This window comes from Rhinatrema bivittatum, chromosome 2 (assembly GCF_901001135.1).
Source record: "Rhinatrema bivittatum chromosome 2, aRhiBiv1.1, whole genome shotgun sequence".
Taxonomy (NCBI): Eukaryota; Metazoa; Chordata; class Amphibia; order Gymnophiona; family Rhinatrematidae; genus Rhinatrema; species Rhinatrema bivittatum.
Genome location: NC_042616.1, coordinates 278655011 through 278675541, shown reverse-complemented (window position 1 = coordinate 278675541; position 20531 = coordinate 278655011). Strand labels below are relative to the sequence as shown.

Here is a 20531-nt window from a genome sequence, read left to right as displayed (position 1 = left end):
CAGTGCATGCTATGTATGTACTGAAATGAATAATCTGAAAAAGTTGGGGTTTTCAAAAGCACCATGTATTAAAACAAACTGAAACAAAAATGGGCCTTCTGCAACTTCCCTCTACCTTGAATCCTCTTAGAATGATAGCCTCTGCTTCTCCTTTTTTTTTTCTCCACTTTGGTGTAATTTTTTCTGATTGAGGTTTGGTTCTCCTATTTATTATGGACTTACAATGGCAAAATGTTTTAGAATGTCTGTAATATGCTGGGTGTTTGCTTTTTCCTTGTTCATATTCCTCTTGAATTTGTATCATGAGGCATAACATTAACAATAATTATTATAAATGGCATGGTTGGTGGAGTCAAGATGGCGACTTGTTAGATCCACACAGTGACATTTCTTCCTTGACTTTGAACTTCTTCTGATGGGGCTTTGCCAGTCGCTAACGTTGCTCCAGAATATTTTTCTAGAAAGGGGCGATAGGAGGAGTTTTGGGATTTGGGATTCCTCCCATTGCTATAACCCCACCTTTTGGGGGGAAAGGCTTCTGAGGGGTTTATAATCCCATGGAGCATGCTCAGTGCTTTAGAGGATTAGGAGAGCAGCTAGAGATCATCCCTGGATCTCAAGCAAGTGGGCTAGAGAGAGAGAGGTGGAATTGAAGAGCTAGAGGTTTTCTCAAGATCTCAAGGCAAGCGTGATATAGCAACATAGTATTAATGGCAGAAAAAGACCAAATGGTCCATCTAGTCTGCCCAACAAGTTTCCTATGGTAGCAACTGCTCCTCCGTACAGGTTACCCCAATGTTTCTGTTAAGGGTAGTAACTGCCGCTCAGTGGCTGGAGAGCTGGAGAATCCCACAGGATCTCAAAAAGGCAATTCAAGAAGGATTTTGAGGAAAGAAATTTGAGAATATTTTTGGAAGGAGATTGATTGACCATACTCCTGGAATCCCAAAGCACTGGGTCTAAGACCTATTTGCTCGGGCGACCAGAAACAGCATGGGGTGAAGGGACTATATATTGGACTCTTGTATTAGAGATTTCAAAGGAGAAAGTTTGGACTCTTGTACTAGAAAAAACAAAGAAGGAAGATTGGACTCTTGGATTAGAGACATCTGAACAGTTTGCATTTGGAGTACAAATTGAGAGTTTCGGTCCCATTTTGGGAATTTTATGAATGTTTTTGTACTTGGGGATTGTTTCCCTCCAGTTTTTGTGTTTGGGGATATTTTTCTATCTTTTTGTTAGCTACATGCTGGGACCCCCATTCCAGCCACTTAATTCCCCAATCAGGGGATATTTTGCCTACAGATAATGATGCAAGAGAGCTTAGAAGAGAAGTACTACACAATATGGACCAACTATATTATTTTCTTTCAATAATCTTTTTCATGTTTCTGATTTTTGGAATATTGGCTTGGATTATTTTATTTAAGTTGCAGCAGCCTTTGATTTGAATACCAACCTTGACGTCTGTTTGATTTTTGTCTACTCTTCCAGATAGTATTGATTTGTCTTTACTTATTCAAAGAAGTAATCAAATATCAGTAAGAAAAGGAGACAGGCTAATCGTTTGAGTAGTTCTAAGGTCTTGCAGTTAGGAGCTTCTTTTTACTTGTGTTATCCTTGTAAATGCCTTTTTACTTATCAAAGTGTGAGGTATATATTTTTTTTAACCGTCTCAACTCTCTATTGTTCCTTTGTGACAAGGGGTTGGCTTGTTCTTCCGAAGGGTAATTTTGACTCGAGTTTTTGGTGTTGAATGAGAATATCCCTAGGGTTATTAAACTGTCTTTTTGCTTTAAAGTATGCCTCTGGCTAATTTTCATTTTCTTTCTCCCCTTCCTCCACCACATTTTGTGGAATTTGCAGTCAATAATAATATGTTTGTTATTTCCTTTGATATAATGAGAATTGTTTTTATTTCTGTTTTCATATATCACACAATTATACGATAAATGTTTGGAAATCAATATAAAATACTTCTAAGCTGTGAAGGAAAAGCCTGCAATTAAGACATATGTTGGGCTTGAGGCAAATGGAGAAATCTAGTGAGATACTGAGCAGTGAAATGTTTTAGAAAAGTGAGTGGGGCCAGCCAGGTGTGTGGGGAGAGGAACCAGCTGGGCAAAGGATGTTAGCTAACAGGAGTCACAGGCCCTTGCAGTAAGGTGAGGAGGAGAGAGGGAGACTGACTCTGGTGTGTATGTGTGTGTGGAAGGGTGGAGATGTAGGAGAGTAGAGCTGGAGATTCTTCCCCTTCATGGATCCTCCATATTCCTCCCCTACCCTGCTGCCCAGGCTGGGTTTTTTTCGGTCACTATTTTCTCCCCACCTGCCCACTCTGGGTCACTGGTGTATTGCTCCTGGTACTAAGAGATCTAATCAGCCACTGTCTCTACTGCATTTACAGCAGAGAAAGGGAGAGGGACAGAGAGAAGGGGAAGAGAGAGAAGGAAGGAAATATGCAAAAGGATTGGGGACATATAGGAGAGGGTCAAGTGAAAGAACATTATAGGGTAGAGAAGAGCAGGGCCGGTGCAAGGGGATTAGGCACCCTAGGCACCTTCTGCCTTACGCTCGCCCCTCCGGTCACGCTGCCACCCCCTCCCCCTCACGGTCTCAGCCCCGACTCCTACCTCATTCTCGATCGCACCCACCAAGTGTGTGGTTTTCTGGGCCACGGGCAGGTTGGGTGCTGTTCACGGCCTGCCAAATCTCCACTCCTCTTTGCCGCTGCTCGCGGCCCAACATGGCTCGTGCCCCCTAATGGGGGCACCCTAGACCCAGTCCTAGTTTGCCTAATGCTTTGCCAACAGTGGACAAGAGGGGACTAGGGAAAGAAAGACACGGAGACAGGAGGAGAGAAAGTAACAGATAAAAGGAAGGGGGGATGTCTATATACAATTGATAGTGTGTGTGTGAGCATGTGAGTTTTGTAACTGAGGGAACGTGTGTGTGAATGACATTGCATGCTTATACATCTGACTATGACTACATATAAGAACATAAGAACATGCCATACTGGGTCAGACCAAGGGTCCATCAAGCCCAGCATCCTGTTTCCAACAGTGGCCAATCCAGGCCATAAGAACTGGCAAGTACCCTAAAACTAAGTCTATTTCCATGTTATCTTTGCTAGAAATATCAGTGGTTGATTTCTAAGTCAACTTAATTAATAGCAGGTAATGGACTTCTCCTCCAAGAACTTGTCCAATCCTTTTTTAAACACAGCTATAGTAACTGACACTAACCACATCTTCTGGCAACAAATTCCAGAGTTTAATTGTGCGTTGAGTGAAAAAGAACTTTCTCCGATTAGTTTTAAATGTGCCCCATGCTAACTTCATGGAGTGCCCCCTAGTCTTTCTACTATCCGAAAGAGTAAATAACCGATTCACATCTACCCATTCTAGACCTCTCATGATTTTAAACACCTCTATCATATCCCCAATATATAATAAATAATGTCTCCCATCACAATCAGCAAGCAGTGCTCACTTAACTGCAGTCTGCTATCTTTCCTTTCTCTAGAATGGAAGGTGGCACCAACCTATTGACACTGAGAGCTGGTTTTATACCAAGTTGTTGACTTGATCCACAAAGTTCCAAAAAATTCCTTCAGCAGTGGGTATGTATTTGATGCAGGAGGTTGGATACAGATAAAAAGCATTAATTTTGCTGTAGTTCAATGAAATACTTTTTACCATTTGTATTTTTTCATGTCACACATCACTGTTTGCAGTGTGATAGGATATGATAGACTGGCATACCAGCACTTCCTGCATTTATAAAAGCAGTATAGCAATGCACCTGTAAGGTGTAGCAATCCCTGTAATGCACTGCAACCACAAATTATGCACGTTTTACTTTAGTACTTTTTCTTTTCTTCTAGAAGGTCAGAAAACTGCTTTAGTTTGATAAGATTTTGCTGCTTACACATTTTTAAATATGTAATTATATTTACTATGTGTAATATACTTAAACAATTATGTATGTAACCCCAGGTTGGGGATATTTTCCAATTACAGGGGTGCTAAGTGGTTTGGGATGCAAAACCACTTAGATTTATCTGGCTGACTAGTGGCAGTAGGGCATTAAACTCTCATGATCTAATCAGCTCTCCTCACCTGTCAGGTTAACCTCTCCAGCAACAGCAGTTCTTAGCTGGTAAACCAAGGCTTAGTTCCTGGAAAATTGGAGATTCTACAGGTTGTACTGAATAATTCTCATAGAGGTCTGGAAGGAGGTCGAGACTAGGAGCTTGGAAACTGGATGAAATTTCTCATGCTTGGTCAGGATGTTTAGTTTGGGCTGAGCTCCCTGGAACTAATTAGAACTTTATGCAGTTTCTACCCTAGGAACCTCTAACCAATACACATTTAAAAGCCAATGACTTGTGGGCTACAGATTATGCTGGAGCTATCTGGAATGTTCTGGAGCCCCATTTTTAGTGAAGGATCACATGTACATTTAAGGGAGCAGTTTTCAAAATACCCATGGAGTTTGCAGACCACAAGTATCTATGTCAGCAGTTTTTCCTGCTCATCTTCAAACAGAAGCTCTCTTTGAGAATGTGGGCCAGCAGGGGAACATGGGTAATTCTGTATCAGCACATAGTGCACCTGAGGTTTACCTATGCATTTTGCCAATCATGCCACTGAATACAGATCTTTAACCCTTTCACTGTGGTGTCTTCCAATTTCACCAGCCCTTGAGAACTATTCGTTGCTTCTGACATACAAAATTAGAACTGTGTTTGTGTTTATTGCTCAATACGAGTAATTGGCAGTCTTGATAGTATGAAAAAGAACTTGTAATTCTACTTGTGTCTTTTGCAGCTGTAAGGATTGTATTTGCAGGGCTCTGAATGTGGAGGAGTTTCATCACTAATTTCAAACCTTGTCTGTTGGAAAGGATAGAACTAGGGGGTCACCAAATGAAACTCCAGGGGGGACGACTCAAAACCAATATCAGGAAAAATTTCTTCACAGAGAGGTTAGTGGATGCCTGGAATGCCTCCCAGAAGAGGTGATAACACGAAAATAGTAAATGACTTCAAAAGGGTATAGGATAAGCACTGCGTATCCCTAAAGGCTAATACAATGGAAATGAAAAAAGGGGTGCATGGGTGTAACCTGCACAGAGTGGCAGCTACTACCCTTAAGAGAAGGCATGAGGGTAACCTGCACGAAGCGGCAGCTACTACCCTTAAGAGACGGCATGGGGGTAACCTGCACAGAGCGGCAGCTACTACCCTTAAGAGAAGGCATGGGGGTAACCTGCACAGAGCAGCAGCTACTACCCTTAAGAGAAGGCATGGGGGTAACCTGCACAGAGCGGCAGCTACTACCCTTAAGAGAAGGCATGGGGGTAACCTGCACAGAGCGGCAGCTACTACCCTTAAGAGAAAGCATGGGGGTAACCTTCCTCACTGGCTCCAAATCCTTTTCCTCGCATTTTGTATTTACATTCTGCTATTCCATACCCCCCCCCCCCCACACTGTTACTCAATTTAGGCTATTGTATGCAATGTGACATTGGTCTCGCTGCTGACAGTTAATTTGCTCCTGCGAATACATGGTTATTTATATTTTATTGTTTGATATTTTAATGATGTATGCATATTATCTTTAAAACCCTTGTTTCTGTAAAGCCTGTTGCTGTCAAATGTTTTACTGTTTTTTAAACTGTTACATGTAAAGCCTGTTGCTAATTTATTGTTTCACTGTAAACCGAGGTGATGTATGTCTATACGTACCGCGGTATAAAAGAATCTATAAATAAATAAATAAACCTGCATAGAGCGGCAGCTACTACCTTTAAGAGAAGGCATGGGGGTATCCTGCACAGAGCGACAGCTACTTCCATGAGCAACTGGATGGACCATTTAGTTTTTATCTGCTGTCATTACTATGTTACTATGCTCTGTTGTATGTGTGTCCTTTGTTGCGGGTAGGAAATGTCTGAGGCAGGTACTGTGTCATTGACTGATGTTCTAAACATAAATTGTACAGGGGAAGAGCAAATGCTGCTTTTCAGCTTTAACTCTGAACAAACAGCAAAAACATATAGCAAGATTTGTTTTCTGTTATTAAAAATATTGAAAGGTGGAGAGTCAAGTTCCCTGCAACTGGTACTGAACTGCTAGGAGGAGGAGGAGGAGATATCTTCCAATGGTCATATCACTGAAGTTAGACTGGCAAATAAATCATGTGACCGAGCTTGGAGGATGATCTGATTCTAACTGGCCCTAAACAGATTATTGTTTGGTTTTCTAAATAAAATCATACCTGGCTTGGAATGAAACTTGAAATTTCAGTACTCAAGGTCAAATTTGCTCATTCTCTTTTGTTTTGTATTGTTTACATGTGATTTCTATGATCCTACAGGCAACTAGCTTGGAGTTTGGATGCAAGGCCACTAGTGATGGCAGGATATTAAACGATCTCATGATCTAATCAGCTCTCCAATAAAGTTTCTGCAATCTAAAAAAGCTGTTTGTGACTGAACGTGGTGTCTGACACTGGCTGACAGTATCAATACTTGCAACTGGTTCAAGAGCCAGACCAGGAATCCAGAATATATCTCTATACGAGATATAAGCAGATGTGTAGGGGGCCCAACCAATTTGCATGGATGGAATAGGAGCTGCAACTCTGCGCACCTATGGTCTCTAGAATGTGTTCAATTTCTTAGTTATTTAGAAAAGATTAAGTTTAATTTGGAGATATTTTGGCTCAATTGACTTAGTGCGCTTTTGGGAGCTATTGATGCATGTGCTGCAGGGAAAGTGCATGACGGTGTCAGATACCCCAAGGGCCAACTTTGAAAAAATCCCCTGGACCAATATTTTTCTGCGTTCCGCTGCTGGCTGAGCCCATCATGTTGTAGAGGCCCAGGCCAGTTGCTGCATTCTGTCACCTGGGCCCAATTCTAGGTCAAAATCTGATGCTGGGGTCCAGCCTGAGATTTAGGCCCAGAGGCCCAGAAAAAGGCCTTCATAAGTCTTCTTTCTACTTGGATTGCAATTAGAGTGGAGTAGTAGACTAGTGGTTAGAACAGTGAGCTGCGAACCAGGGAAGCCACTGATGCTGCTCCTTGTGACCTAGGGCACGTCACTTCACCATCCATTGCCTCAGGTATACACCTAAATTGTAAGCCTTCTGGGGAGAGGGAAATACCTACAGTATCTGAATGTAATTTGCTTTGAAGTGCCTGAAAGGTGGAATATAAATCAAATAAATTAATAAAAATTATGCCATCCAGTGGATGGCAGGTATGTCAATGCCTTTCTCTTGAGCTAATGGTGCCATTTTGATGTATGACTGTACATCAATATGGATTCATTCACTTGGGAGGAAAATGCCACAGTAACGTCATTGTGGTACATCATTCCAGCAGACAGCATCCTTTTTCGGTGATCCAAGAAGAAAGAAGATGTCGAAGTCCTGGTTCTAGGTCTCTAGGCCTAGGACCATGCCTTGGCCTGGGGTCTCTGGGATTCTGACCAGGCCTTGGCATGGTGTCTCAGGTCTTAGACCAGGCCTTGGTGTGGGGCCTCTGGACTTTGGACTGGGCATGTGGTCTCTATGACGCGATGTGTCCTGGCATCGGGCGGGGTCTGAACCTGGGATGTGGCCTTAGCGATGGGACCCAATGGCATGCCTGGGCTTAGGCCCAGAACATCGGTAACTTTGGACCTGGCCTCAGCTCTAGGCCATAGTCTTAGCAACAGGACTAGATTGAGGCCTGATCTTGCTGAAGGCCTTTTATATTTTTGTGCACAAAAACTAAATACCTGAGAATTTTGGGGTATTTTCATCAGAGGCTATTTTCAGTTTGTTCAACTGGAGCAAACCGAACATGGCCTCATTCGTTCCATTTGTTTTAAACAAATGGACTGTTTTAAACAAATGGACTTCCCTAGTACACAGTACACTATAATTAACATTTACAAAGGGTCCTTAAGTTACATGTTAAACCTTAAAGAATAGGCCCTGATGTATTACAACGATATGGTATGTAGGCATCTGCTTCTTTTTATTTTATCGGGTCGTGATTCGGTTCAGGAGCCTGTGAGAAATATCGGTTTTCCCGTGGTTCATTTTTTTTTTCGTGTTTCTATCGCTTCAGTGTTAGTGTTCACTAACAGGGGTTTAGTACACACTAACTCCATGTTAGTACGCACTAAGTCATGTTAGTGCACACTAACCGGTTTTCTAATTTCGGAGTTAGTGCTCCGTAATAGGATTTAGGGTGCAATAACTGGCTGTTAGTGCGCACTAACTAAAATTCGTTAGCTAGAGGTATGACTCTGCATTCCCATTGGCTGTTTTCTTCTAAAGAGACAGTAAGGAGACAGCCAATGGGAATGCAGAACTATACCTCTAGCTAACTGTTTACTCCCCAATTGACACATTTTGTAACTTATTGGCAACATTTTTTCTTAGTGCGCACTAACTTTAGTTAGTGCATGCGATCAACCAGTTAGTGCCTCTAAGTCCTATTAGGGCGCACTAACTCCAGAACTAGAAAACTAGGTAGTGTGCACTAACGGGAGTTAATGCGCACTAACATGTAATTAGTGTGGCCTAAGCCTCATTAGGAAGCACTAAGCCTGTAACCTAGTTAGTGTGCACTAATGGGACGTAGTACGTACTAATTACATGTTGGTGTGCATTAACTCCCGTTAGCACGCACTAACACGAAAAATGAATTTTTCCGAAGTATTGGAAAAATTCCCTTCATTTATTGGTTCTCCCGATCCTTGACAAATTAGACAATTTAATTGAAATTTTGTTGAAATTGTCTAATTCATTTAAAACAAATGTACATCTCTAGTATGTATGCTACAGTAATCTAAAATGCATAAAAATCACATTGTGATAGAATTACTAGGAATAAAGCAGTATTATTGTGGATTTCTAACATTTGGCTAGGAATCATAAGAGCCATCTGTGAGGCTCGGCTAATTTATTTTCCCAGGAGGAAAATCTTATCTGATTTCATACTCAGTCTGCAGTACTTGTATGCTGTGCTAGTAGCTCTGGACATTTATGTTACTATAGATGAGGCACTGAGAGACAGTTTACATTGCCTTGCAAATCCCTGACCCCATTGTCTTTGAATTCACTTTTTATTTCTAACGACTATATTCCTTTCTTGCTTGTTTTTTTTTTTTAGATCTTACTTAAATCTCTTTGTAACCTACAAGGTGGGTTACTCTATACCTGTTTCTGTAAGCCTTAGCACAATTGTTCTGAGACATTTACCAAAAAACCAGAGCTGGATAGTATATTTTCATGGGTTATGGAGAAATGATCTTTTTGCACAAGTTTCATCTACTGTACAGTAGGATCCTATTAAACTGCCATTTGCAGAATGTTATCTTCCAAAAGTCTCTAAAAATAAGAGGAGAGAAGTAACTGGTTTTCCTTCAAAATGAGTCTTTATTATTTTGGTTTCTTTAAAGCATAAGAACATGTCCCAATTTAAACACAATTTCTGCTGACTTCTAAAAATTTTAGTTTCAGCTGATGATCTGCTTTGGAGTATGGGTGCTGGCAATAATAGTTTGTTGCATTTGTATACTGCCTTTCAGCTTTCAGTAGCAGTCTTAAAATAGAACTGTATTTAGCAAGCCATGGGCACCACTTCACATGGTGAGCACTGAGCAGCATTAAATGTCCCGGTAGAAACTGAAGTTCTCGCTTTCAGATGGTTAGTTTTTTTTTAATTATTTAAAGCAGCCATCCCTGCTGTTTATTTTTATACCCAGGTGCCGCCAGGCTGATAAGAGCATGAAAGGATATCAGATACTAAAACCGGTCTGTGGCTGTCTTTTGACTTTCATCTTAGGGCGGCTGCTTTTTTTTGCTGGTGGCAGGGAGAGGAGGAATGAGAAGGAAGAGTAACTGCTGGGGGGGGGGGGGGGGATCTGTTTAAAAAAAGGTCATCAGCCATGGGTACCTTGCTGGTTGCTGCTCAGCTTTTCAGAGGAAGTAGCCCTGGCTTCCTTGTCAGGAGCCAAATACTTACGACTCACCTCTTACCAGCACACACAGTACTGCAACAGCTTGGAAATGAAACAAACAATTTTACACAAAGTGAGCATTGCCAATTGCCAGGTAGAGGACTGTGAAAATATTGCGCAGCGTACAGCAGATCACCAAAATATACCGCTCGCGGTCAGAGACTGATTTTCTTTTGGAGGGGGGGGGGGGGGCAGCAAATGGTCATTTCTGTCCTGCTCCATTTTTTACTTCCAGCTCGATTGAAACTGGCCCCTGCTGAGGTAACAGTGCCACGAAGCTTCATTCACTACTACCCAGAGTGTTTTCCCACATTTGTAAACCTCGCCTTCCTCCAATCCAGCCCAGTCATCACTGTGATAGTCTGTGGCCAGGAACAAGAGACCAGCTGCTCTTTCCAGAACAGGGTTGGTGCAAACCCTTAATCCGGCCTCTAGGCAATGTCCCCAACTATAGCCGGCCCAAGCAAGCCTAAAAGATCAAACCCAAGTTTCTCTCATTGCACCACACACACACCCAGAGCACTGCCACACTGCCACCAAATCACCAGTACAGCCTTGGAAGAAAGATTTTTGATGCTATAAGCTACAAGCGATCATTTACCGGATACTGGCAGACACGCATCGAGAGAAAGGCCCCTAATGTTTTCTAATATTGTATCTTCCTTCTTGTACGGAGGCAACACAATAATTGTATTTGTAAAGCATGGATCGGTTACCGGTCTTTTATCTAGTGCTTATGCATGTTGTGCTATGTTTGTATTGCATCAGTTAAACCAAAAGTAAATTCACTCTCACTGCTCCCTTTTCCAAATCCTCGATAAAAAAACTAAACCTTTGGAAATTTATAACCTATGAAACCAACCAATTTCTTGCAGATTCTGCTTCGTTAGCAAAAATGACCTTTTATTTTCACCTCTTAACTCTAGCATGAGGAAACATTTTCAATTTAGTCTTTATATTCACAAAATAAGTAAACAAATCATAGTATAAAAGCTGCATGTACAATACAGAATTAAAAACTGGAGGCTTTCCTATTTATTCATGTTATTCTGTTTTCAGAGTGTCCTGCTTTCCACGTTTTGTCTCTAAATATTGGGCTGCTGTGTGCAAATATTTTTGCTCCTGAGTAAAAAGTTTTGGTTTCATTACCCTGTGAGCATTCCTTTCTTTGATGTGAAAAGCCTGTCAATTTTATGCTCACAGCAGCCCATCAATATAGAGAACATTGGATCAGCATGCACACAAACTTTACCACATACACACACACACTTGCATATTCACTCTCATACTCTTTCACATGCATATATGCTCATTCTCACAAACACACACACACTCTCTCATTCACTCCCCAGATTCTCATACACATGCACATTTACTCAATTCTCCTCCTCTTCCACACACACACTCATCTCAATAATTGCAAACCCTTCATTGCCAAACACTTTCAGAAGTAACACAAATCCTTCAGGACTCAATCAGCAACAGCCTTATCTAGACATGGCAGCAATGCAAAAATTATACCATGCCCTAGAACACTAATATACCACCTACTGGGGTTAACAAAACAAAGCCCTACAGAAAAACTACATGCCAGCAGAAATACTGCATCTCATTTACATATGCTGAACACAGACAGACCCTTACCTAATATAGAATAAGGGACTACAAATTAGAAACAGAAACATGCAGACAAAAATAAAATGGAAAGCCCAAAAAACTAGACTCTGGAATATTGAAGAAAGAACAAAATACAAATATAAAATATATAATGCACATTCCCAAAGATAACATATGCCAATCACTAAAAATTCAAAATACAAATTTTGTTTACGTTTGTTGTCTAATCTTACTTTTCTAATTGGTTGGTACCAGGCTTTTTTTTCCCCCATGTTTCCTTTCTGTTTTTTTCTTTCTCCACCTCTCTTCTTCCCTTCCTCCCTCCATCCAGACCCACATACTGGAAGTGACACACACACACACATATCCCCACACACAGGCTCTCACCCAGCCACCCAGTCACACACACACACACACACACACACAAGTTCTCAAACTCCACCTCCACACACACAGCCCCTCATCCACCCACAAACACACACCAAGGCTCTCACCCACTCATAGGCTCTTAACCTCACCGTCACACACAGAGGCAGGCACCCACACACAGGCAGTCACAAATACACTCCCACCCACAGGACCTCAACCAACTATACACACTCATCCCCATACACACACAGGTTCTTAACTCCTACATACATACATCATCACACACACCCCCACAGCATCTCACCCACCCAGGTAGTCATCCACACACAGGCAGTCATCACACCACCTAGGCTCTCTCCCAGCCACACACAGGGCCTGGGCCTCATATTCAGCCACCAGCGGGATGGGTTCCACTGGCAGTGTCTGCATCTTCTCTCACTCTCTGTCTCTTCAGCCGCCTCAGGACAGGCTCCGTGGTGGCCTGCTGAGTTATGGGGTGGGGGAAAGCAGGTGTCACGTTTATCCAAATGTCATCTCCTTCCGCCACAGGGCTGATCTTGCAGTAAGAGCTGCGAGACTGGCCCCATAGCAGAAGGAGATGATGTCATGATAACCATGACTCCTGCTGCCTGGGAGGATATGTAGGGAGGCTTACTGCCACTGTTCAGATTGGGCAGGGATTTGATTTATCCCTGCTCGATCCGATCCCTGTGCATGGCTGCGAAAAAAGTTGTGCATAGCCGCGCATGTGCGCTGCTTAGAGGGCGCAGTGGTTTCCACAGCAGCTTTATTTTTTTCTGTTGATAATACAGTTGTTCATACTTTACTATGCATAGTTCCTATATTTGCTATTATACTGCCAAACTGGTACATTTTTCACAGCTTTTGCTGTATTCAGTGCAGCTGGCTGTAAAGGGTTAACTCCTGACTGGAAGCAGGGGTGCATGGGAGTTTTCTGCCTTTTGGCTTCAGTCAGCACTGGTCAGTACTAATCAGGCCTATGTGTCATGAGCAACTAACCTTGACCAACTCTGCAAATTTATTCTCTTATTACCTGTCTTTGTTTCTGTGGCCCAGACTATGCTGGTCACTCTTACTTCAGTTTATGCACAGTAAACCTCTGTTATTTGTTTTGCTTATTAATAAAGTTTGGAGTAGAAGAAGTGGCCTCCTCTGCCTGTGAGTAAGGACCAAGTTAAGCTATCAATATAAGCTGTACATAGGAAATGCATGGCAGAAATAGAGTAATGACTGGTTGAGCAGTATCACAACATGGGTTAGAGCCCAACGTAACTAAAACAGGTTTAAAGAGAAAATAGTAAAATAAGATGCTCTAATTTTGTTCTACACATTTATCCTTCCAGCAGCGGATTTGTTGGAAGGCCATAAAACACGTGAAACCCACCAATAAACATTTCACAGAGGACTTTGCTCTTTCATCAGTAACTCAGGCAGTTTGAAGGTACTTACGCTCCACAAAGTAAGAACTGGCCTCAATTTTCCACACAATCTGACCTCGGTGAGAGCCATTGACACCACGGTTCTTGTAGTCCAAAAAGTTTTCAGACATAACTTCATCTGCATGCAAGCAGAGAATAACATGAGATGCCTGTTAGTTGCATAGATAGGCAAGAAGCATGAAAGATAAAGATGTCTTGATTATAATACTGGGGAGCTGCTATTGTAAACCTGATAAATAGCCGAAATGGATGACTTGTAATTCAGCAATGTGTATAATGATGAAGATGGGAAGTTTATAAATTCCTGACAGTGTGATAGTAGCATAATAAGCAGAAGCTGAGAGGCTATAAATAAGCATTGGGGGTGGAAGAGGAGAAGATAATTTCTTCTCCTCTTCCACCAGTGAACATTCATGGCCAGGTGTACTAAGGCTTTTCTCACATTTTGAATCTCTGGTGGAAATGATTAGTACATATGGCTTTCAGTGACTCAAATAACCTAACTGCTTGGAAACATAGAAAGTGTCCAAGGTAGTTACACGGTAGCTGATGTGCAGGAGTGACATCGCACATCTGTAATGCTTCTCCCGAATGCAGAATTTTCATTCAAAACACAGTCCCATGTCAGATGAAGAAAAAGGGATAAGTATTGACTGTATCAACTTTTATTTATAAATAAAATATACAAGAATGTATTGGAACAGTGGGCCAATAATATACATAGACTTGATCACAGGCATTGAGAGTATATAGCCCAGTGTCCCCAGTATGATGGTCCTTCCTTCATAATTGGTATCATTACTAAAAAGAATCTATAGTGGAATTACTTTTTTTAAATTTTATTTCCAATGCAGATAGTGCCATGGCCCCATAGAGGTATTATGTATTGTCTTTCAAGATGCTGCCCTCATTAAAAATTAAAATGTGGTTAAATCATAGGGGTAAGTACATAGCTAGGGAATCCTTTAGAAGAGTGCTCCCAGTGCCATCTTGTGACAAGCCCCAAAGATGTGACTGGCAAGTCATACTAAGCAGGCACATCTGAGATACCTTGCTGTGCCAACATAATTAAGTAGAAGAGAAAGGTGCAGTTAAAAACATGACATATGTTTAAAGTTGATGTTCTCCGTGGAAACATGGTCATAATAGCTTTCTGTACTCTCTTATGTAGACATCCATTTATATAGGTCCATCATTCCCTGGAGGTACTTACAGGAGCCATGATAGCCTCCACGTCCTCCCTCACATTAATCTAATCTCTCTCCAGGGAGTGAGGGAACACCCTGTTGCAGTCCCAGAGGTAATCTTTTCAGATAGTACATGCTTGGATGTTACACTTTGAAGTAAGCTCCTACCATGCGACAGGGGCTGACCAATGGCACCGGTAGCCCCTGTGACATAGTAAGGTCAAAGGCTATCGGCGCCATTTTGAATACCGGCAGCCGAGGGCATGAGTGCAGGAGATGGCTCCCGGATCCCCCGCTGGACCACCAGGGAGTTTTGGTAAGTCTTGGGAGGGTCAGGAGGGTGGGGGGTTTGTTTAAATTCACTCCTTTAGAAGGTCGAATAATTCAGCGAAGATTCGTTGTATTCGTGGGGAATCGCGATACGTTTCACTTCCCCACGGATACAACGAATATGGCCCTATATGTTGCGGATTGCCAATACATAGGAAATGAATGCACACCCCTTGCCCACACATATGGAGAAATACAACAGGAAAAATGTGTGGCAAACAATGCACTGGACAATAACTGTTAACGAAAGAATTTTATTAATAAACAAGCACACATCAATTGTGCATCATCCTATATATTGGGGTTTTAAACATAAAAGAATGACATGAAGACTATTCATTTTATTCATGGAACCCCCCCATTCATTTTGAGGGGGGGCCCACAAATAAAATGAATATGGACTCATTCATTGTGCACTTCCCTAGCAAATTACAAAGCAACAAATACATCAAGCCAACAATAAAATATCACACATACCCATTTATTTATTTATTTTATTTATTTATTTACTTTTATACACCGGTGTTCGATTTTACATATCACATCGGTTTACATTTAAACAAAATTTGCAGGAACTTATGCGTTACCTTTGTCAAATACATTAAACATTTAAATATGGGGATTGTTAACAAGGGATATAAAAGAACATGGGGAATGGCTAACACTACGGGATGCACGAAGGGATGCACAAAGGGGAGTACCCCTTCAGCGCGCGACGCCTGGTGTTCTGGCGCCGTTTAACGTCCGTCACAGTCCTCAGTGACATCAGAGGGGGCGGGTCTCCCAATCAAGGATCACACACCGCCCCTCCCCTCTCAGTTCCAGATGGATTCTTTCACTTTTTTTCCTTTCTTTCTGTCTTTCTCATCACTGTTAGTTATATTCATAACAATACAATCCAACATAAAAAGTATATAAAATACAGCAAATTACACGTTGCATTGCATTACAAATTTCAATCCAAATAGGGGGAAAATAAAATCAGCAAAAGTAAAATAAAAGGCTCTTGCCCAATAAAATACCAAAAAAGGCACAAGCATACAAAACCACATTGAACAAAACTACATCACATCAACTCACAAACAAGGTATACCATACAATTCAACATAAAACATAACTAAACAAAAGACCCAAACATAATACAAACACAAAAGCCAAAAGAACCAAATATAAAATAAATATATCAAACATAAATAAATAAAATGCCAAAAGTAGGTGTAAGGAGAGTAATTTTAAACAGAGTACTTAGAACTAAAGTTTGCATGTAGAAAGTACATGCAGACTTTAGCCCAGATTTTCAAACTGGACTTATATGCATACATCCACTATGAAATTCTGTATGTATATGAAGACTGCAGTGTGACATGCGTGTACACATTTATACCGCTCACTAGAAAGTGTAAAATTGTACAAGGAGATAAGAACATAAGACTTGCCATACTTGCCATACAAAGATCCATTAAGCTCTGTATGCTGTTTTCAGCAGTGGCCAATCCAGGTCATAAGTACCTGGCTCTTCCCATCCCCAATTCCACCCCAGCCCATAAATGACTTTATCTAATGCACACAATAGTATGCATAGAATTGTTTAAGTATCCACCCAACTCCTGGGGCAATTTTAAAAAGTTCATTTACATGCATAAAACTGCATTTTATGGGGCAGATTTTTATTCTTACATGCGTGGGGTACATTTGTGTGCGCTACCCGGTGCACACAAATGTACACCTGATTTTATAACATGTGCGTGTTGCCACGCGCACATGTTATAAAATCCGGGGTTGGCGCATGCAAGGGGGTGCACACTTGTGCACCTTGCACGCGCCGAGTCCTAGGGGATGCCCAATGGCTTTCCCCATTCCCTCCAAGGCCGAAATCGGAGCGGCCTCGGAGGGAACTTTTTTTCGGCTCCCCCCCACCTTCCCCTCCCTTCCCCTATCTAACCCTCCCCCCAGCCCTACCTAAATCCCCCCCCCTAACTTTTGTTGTCAAAGTTACGCCTGCCAGCCAGCTGCCAGCACTCGAACCTCCGGCATGGCTGCTGTGCTGGAGGACTCAGGACCGCCCCCGGACCACCCATTTTTGAAAGCCCCGGAACATATGTGCATCCCGGGGCTTGTGCACACCGCCGAGCCTATGCAAAATAGGCTTGGCGCACGCAGGGGTTGGTTTTCGGGGTTATGCGTGTAACCCTTTGAAAATCTACCCCTATGTGCACAAATGCTTTTGAAACTAAGGCACAAAATGCATAAATTGATCTAAAAGCTTGGTTTAACTACACAAACAAATTTGCAGCAACAGTCAAGGCAACAAAATAAAAATTAGCAACAAAAACCACTAAATAAATAAATAATTATACTTGAGCTGGTGTCTGAAGTGCAAACAGACACATTTTCTATGGGATAATATTCCAACCAGCAGATGCAATATAAGAAAAGGTGACTTACAGCTTTATTCAAATTCAGGTACAATAAGTCCTTTCCTCAAAGAGCTTTCAGTGGGTACTTGAGGATACCTACATGAATCCCCCCTCCCAAGGGAGAGAGAGGTAAAGAGCAATCTACCATTTAAGTGAACTGCAGCAGAGAAGAAAAAGAGGACAATGCAGCTATGTAACATGAACCACCAGACCAGGAAATATAGAATGAGATTGAAAAGGTTGCCAGACCTCTTACTGTGAAAGTGCTTAAATGATCATTGAATAGATGAGTCAGAGACTGGGTAGGGGAATTTACATGTCACGGTGCCCTGGATTACTGTTGGTAATGTGCAGTGAAATATCACTTTAAATCAAACAGAATTATAATTGGAAAAGTCCTACATTGGAAAATTCTGAATGAGAGTGGGATTTATGAGAGAAATATACTGAAAAAACTGTCCTAGGAAGGAAACAGACACAGATTTTCACCCTGACTAACAAGGGGAGTCAGACCCATGGGTATCAAGTGCTCTGACAACAGAAAAAAAAACCAAAAAAATAAAAAAAACCTGCAGGATGGAAGGGTATGTACACATTCTTATCCCAAGGTCTTGGCCTTTTGGTTGAGAGAAGGTGACCCATCCAGGGTGGGTAACAGCAAATGACCAGCCATGGGCTTAGCGGAGCTAAAATGACTAAAAGCTGAGACTGCAGAGGGCCTGAATCACTGAACACTAAACAAGCCATGTGCCTAGTGGAGCTGTAAATCCAAGCCAGGAAAAGCCCTCCTACCAAGGAAGAGGCACCAAAAGACATATTGAGTGGTCCCCAGGTGGAAGGGGACTCTAATGGCAGATCATGATGTGATCCTGGGTCCACCTTGAGCAAGAGGACCCCAGTGATAGATCAAGCAGTCCCCTAGGAAGAAGGGGATGCAGTAGCAAATTGAGCAGTCCCCCAGGAGAAAGAGCACTCCAGCAACAGAGCAAGCATTACCCCCAGGAGAGCATATACCCCAAGCAACATTCCAGGAGATGAAGTTGGGTTCCCCCAGGAGGGAATGAACCCCAGCAGCATTTCAGGAGGCAGAGTTGAGTCCCCCAGGAGGGTGTAGACCCCAGTGACAGACTGGGAGGTGGAGTATGTCAGCAAGAAGTCATGGAACCCAGTGTTTGCATGGACCTTTCAATGGAGTAGAAGCGGCACAGATACAATGGACCTCCCAGGCCAACACTGCCTACCAGCCCAGTTGCATCTTTTTACATGGGTGAGACTTGGGGGAAAAGGGGAGGATAATAACAATTGATTAAGCGGGAACTCAAGAGATCCGTTCTATTGATTATGACGGTATACTGTGGGGGCCAAGAACTCCAAATTGCCAATATTAAATGTTCTTGCTACTTTGTAGCAATGTATATAGTTGTGTGGCCTGAGACTATTAACCATGTGTAGATATGCTGTTTGACATCCCATTAGCATTGTACATAGTCATATAGAAATGTATATATTATATAGTCTAATAAACCTGTATATATTTGTACATACTGGTAGCCTTGTTCACAGTCCCTTTTGTTTTCCTGGGGTGAAGGGAGGGAAATCCCACCCACTAACACTTTCTTCCTCAGGTGGAGGCACCATGCACCAAGAATGTGAGGCTCGATGGAGTCTGCCCTAGGGGGGCTCCTGCCAAGTCAGTCCTGGACCCAGGAATGCCTCATGAGGTAAGCGGTCAAGGGGGCATTACATATACAAATCTGCATTCACAAAGCTTACCAGAAATGTCTACAATTCACCATAGTTAATTCTCTTATCAATATCATATTCTCCTTTTGGCTTCTGTGCAGTACACAGGGTGTTCATAAAATGCCTCACAGTGGATACTGCACATTTAAGAAAAAAATGATATATTTTTTTCCATATTTAGATGATTAGTTCATATCCAGCCCTACTCTTTAAGAAGTTCATTCCTCCACAATCCATACACATGAACATCCTTCTATCCCTAGGATTCATCATCAATTTCCCCAAATTCATTTTAGAGCAGATTCGAATAATAGATTTTATATGAACCTGCCTGGATACCACACAGGAGAAAGCATTTCTTCCTCGGCACGCAAACTGACTAAAACAATCAAACATAAGTATATAAGTGCCCTGCTGAATCAGACCAAGGTCCATTGAGACAAGCATTTTGTCTCCAACAGAGCCAGTTTTGATCACAAATCCGGAAGATCCCCCATAGTTGATCTATTTCTTGTCTCTCACTCCCAAGGATACCAAGGTTTTCCTAATTCTACCTGGCTAATAATTATATAGAGGTTTTTCATTCAGGATCATCTCCAACCCTCTTTTGAACAACGCTACATTAATTGCCTTGACCATGACTTCTGGCAACAGATTCTGTAGCTTGATTGTACATGTCCTATGATTTGTTTTAATTCTGCTCGTTGCTAATTTTATGGGGCGTCTCCTTGTCCTAATGTATGAAAGGGTAAATAACGATTTCCTATAGTTACGCATTTCACCCCATTCATGATTTTATAAATCCTAGTCATATCCCTTCTGTTGTCTCATCTCCAAGCTAAAAAGCCCTAATCTGTTTATCCTTTCTCCGTAAAGGAGATTTTCCATCCTTTTTATCCTTTTTGTTGTTGTTCACTGTACTTTTTTCTTTCTCCACTATGACTTTTTGAGATGTGGGTGAGCATCATCACACATAATACTCAAGGTGTGGTTGCATCATGGATCTATACAAAGGCATTACAATATTCTCAGTTTTGTTCTCTATTCTGTTCCAAATTTTTAACATTCTAGTTCCTTTATGACTGCTGCTGCTGCACACTGAGCTGAATATTTAAAGGTATTGTCAGCCCCAATTTGGTCAATTCAAAGGTATCCTAAAACAGTCAAAAGTTTGGGTTGTTCATGCTTTATTTAGGCATGGTTGAAGCCGAATTTCCATTTTATTCAGAAGGGCAAGTTGAAAGCTCTCATTTTCACTTTATTATAGTTTTTAATTTAATTTAGCTAAATTAAATCTACTTCAGTACATCAGGTAGGTATGACATCATAGATGGCAGCTTGGAGCCCCGGGATTCATTGAACCTTCTCTAGTTATATA

The 20531-nt window shown here is 41.8% G+C and overlaps 1 protein-coding gene across 1 annotated transcript in view; it reads right to left on the bottom strand.

Annotated features, from left to right (window-relative positions):
- HECW1 (HECT, C2 and WW domain containing E3 ubiquitin protein ligase 1) overlaps window positions 1–20531 on the bottom strand; it is a 327850-nt gene that overhangs the window by 280057 nt on the left and 27262 nt on the right. The window contains exon 2 of the mRNA XM_029589548.1: window positions 13487–13594. Coding sequence (XP_029445408.1) covers window positions 13487–13594 — 108 coding nt within the window. The remainder of the gene's footprint in view (window positions 1–13486; window positions 13595–20531) is intronic.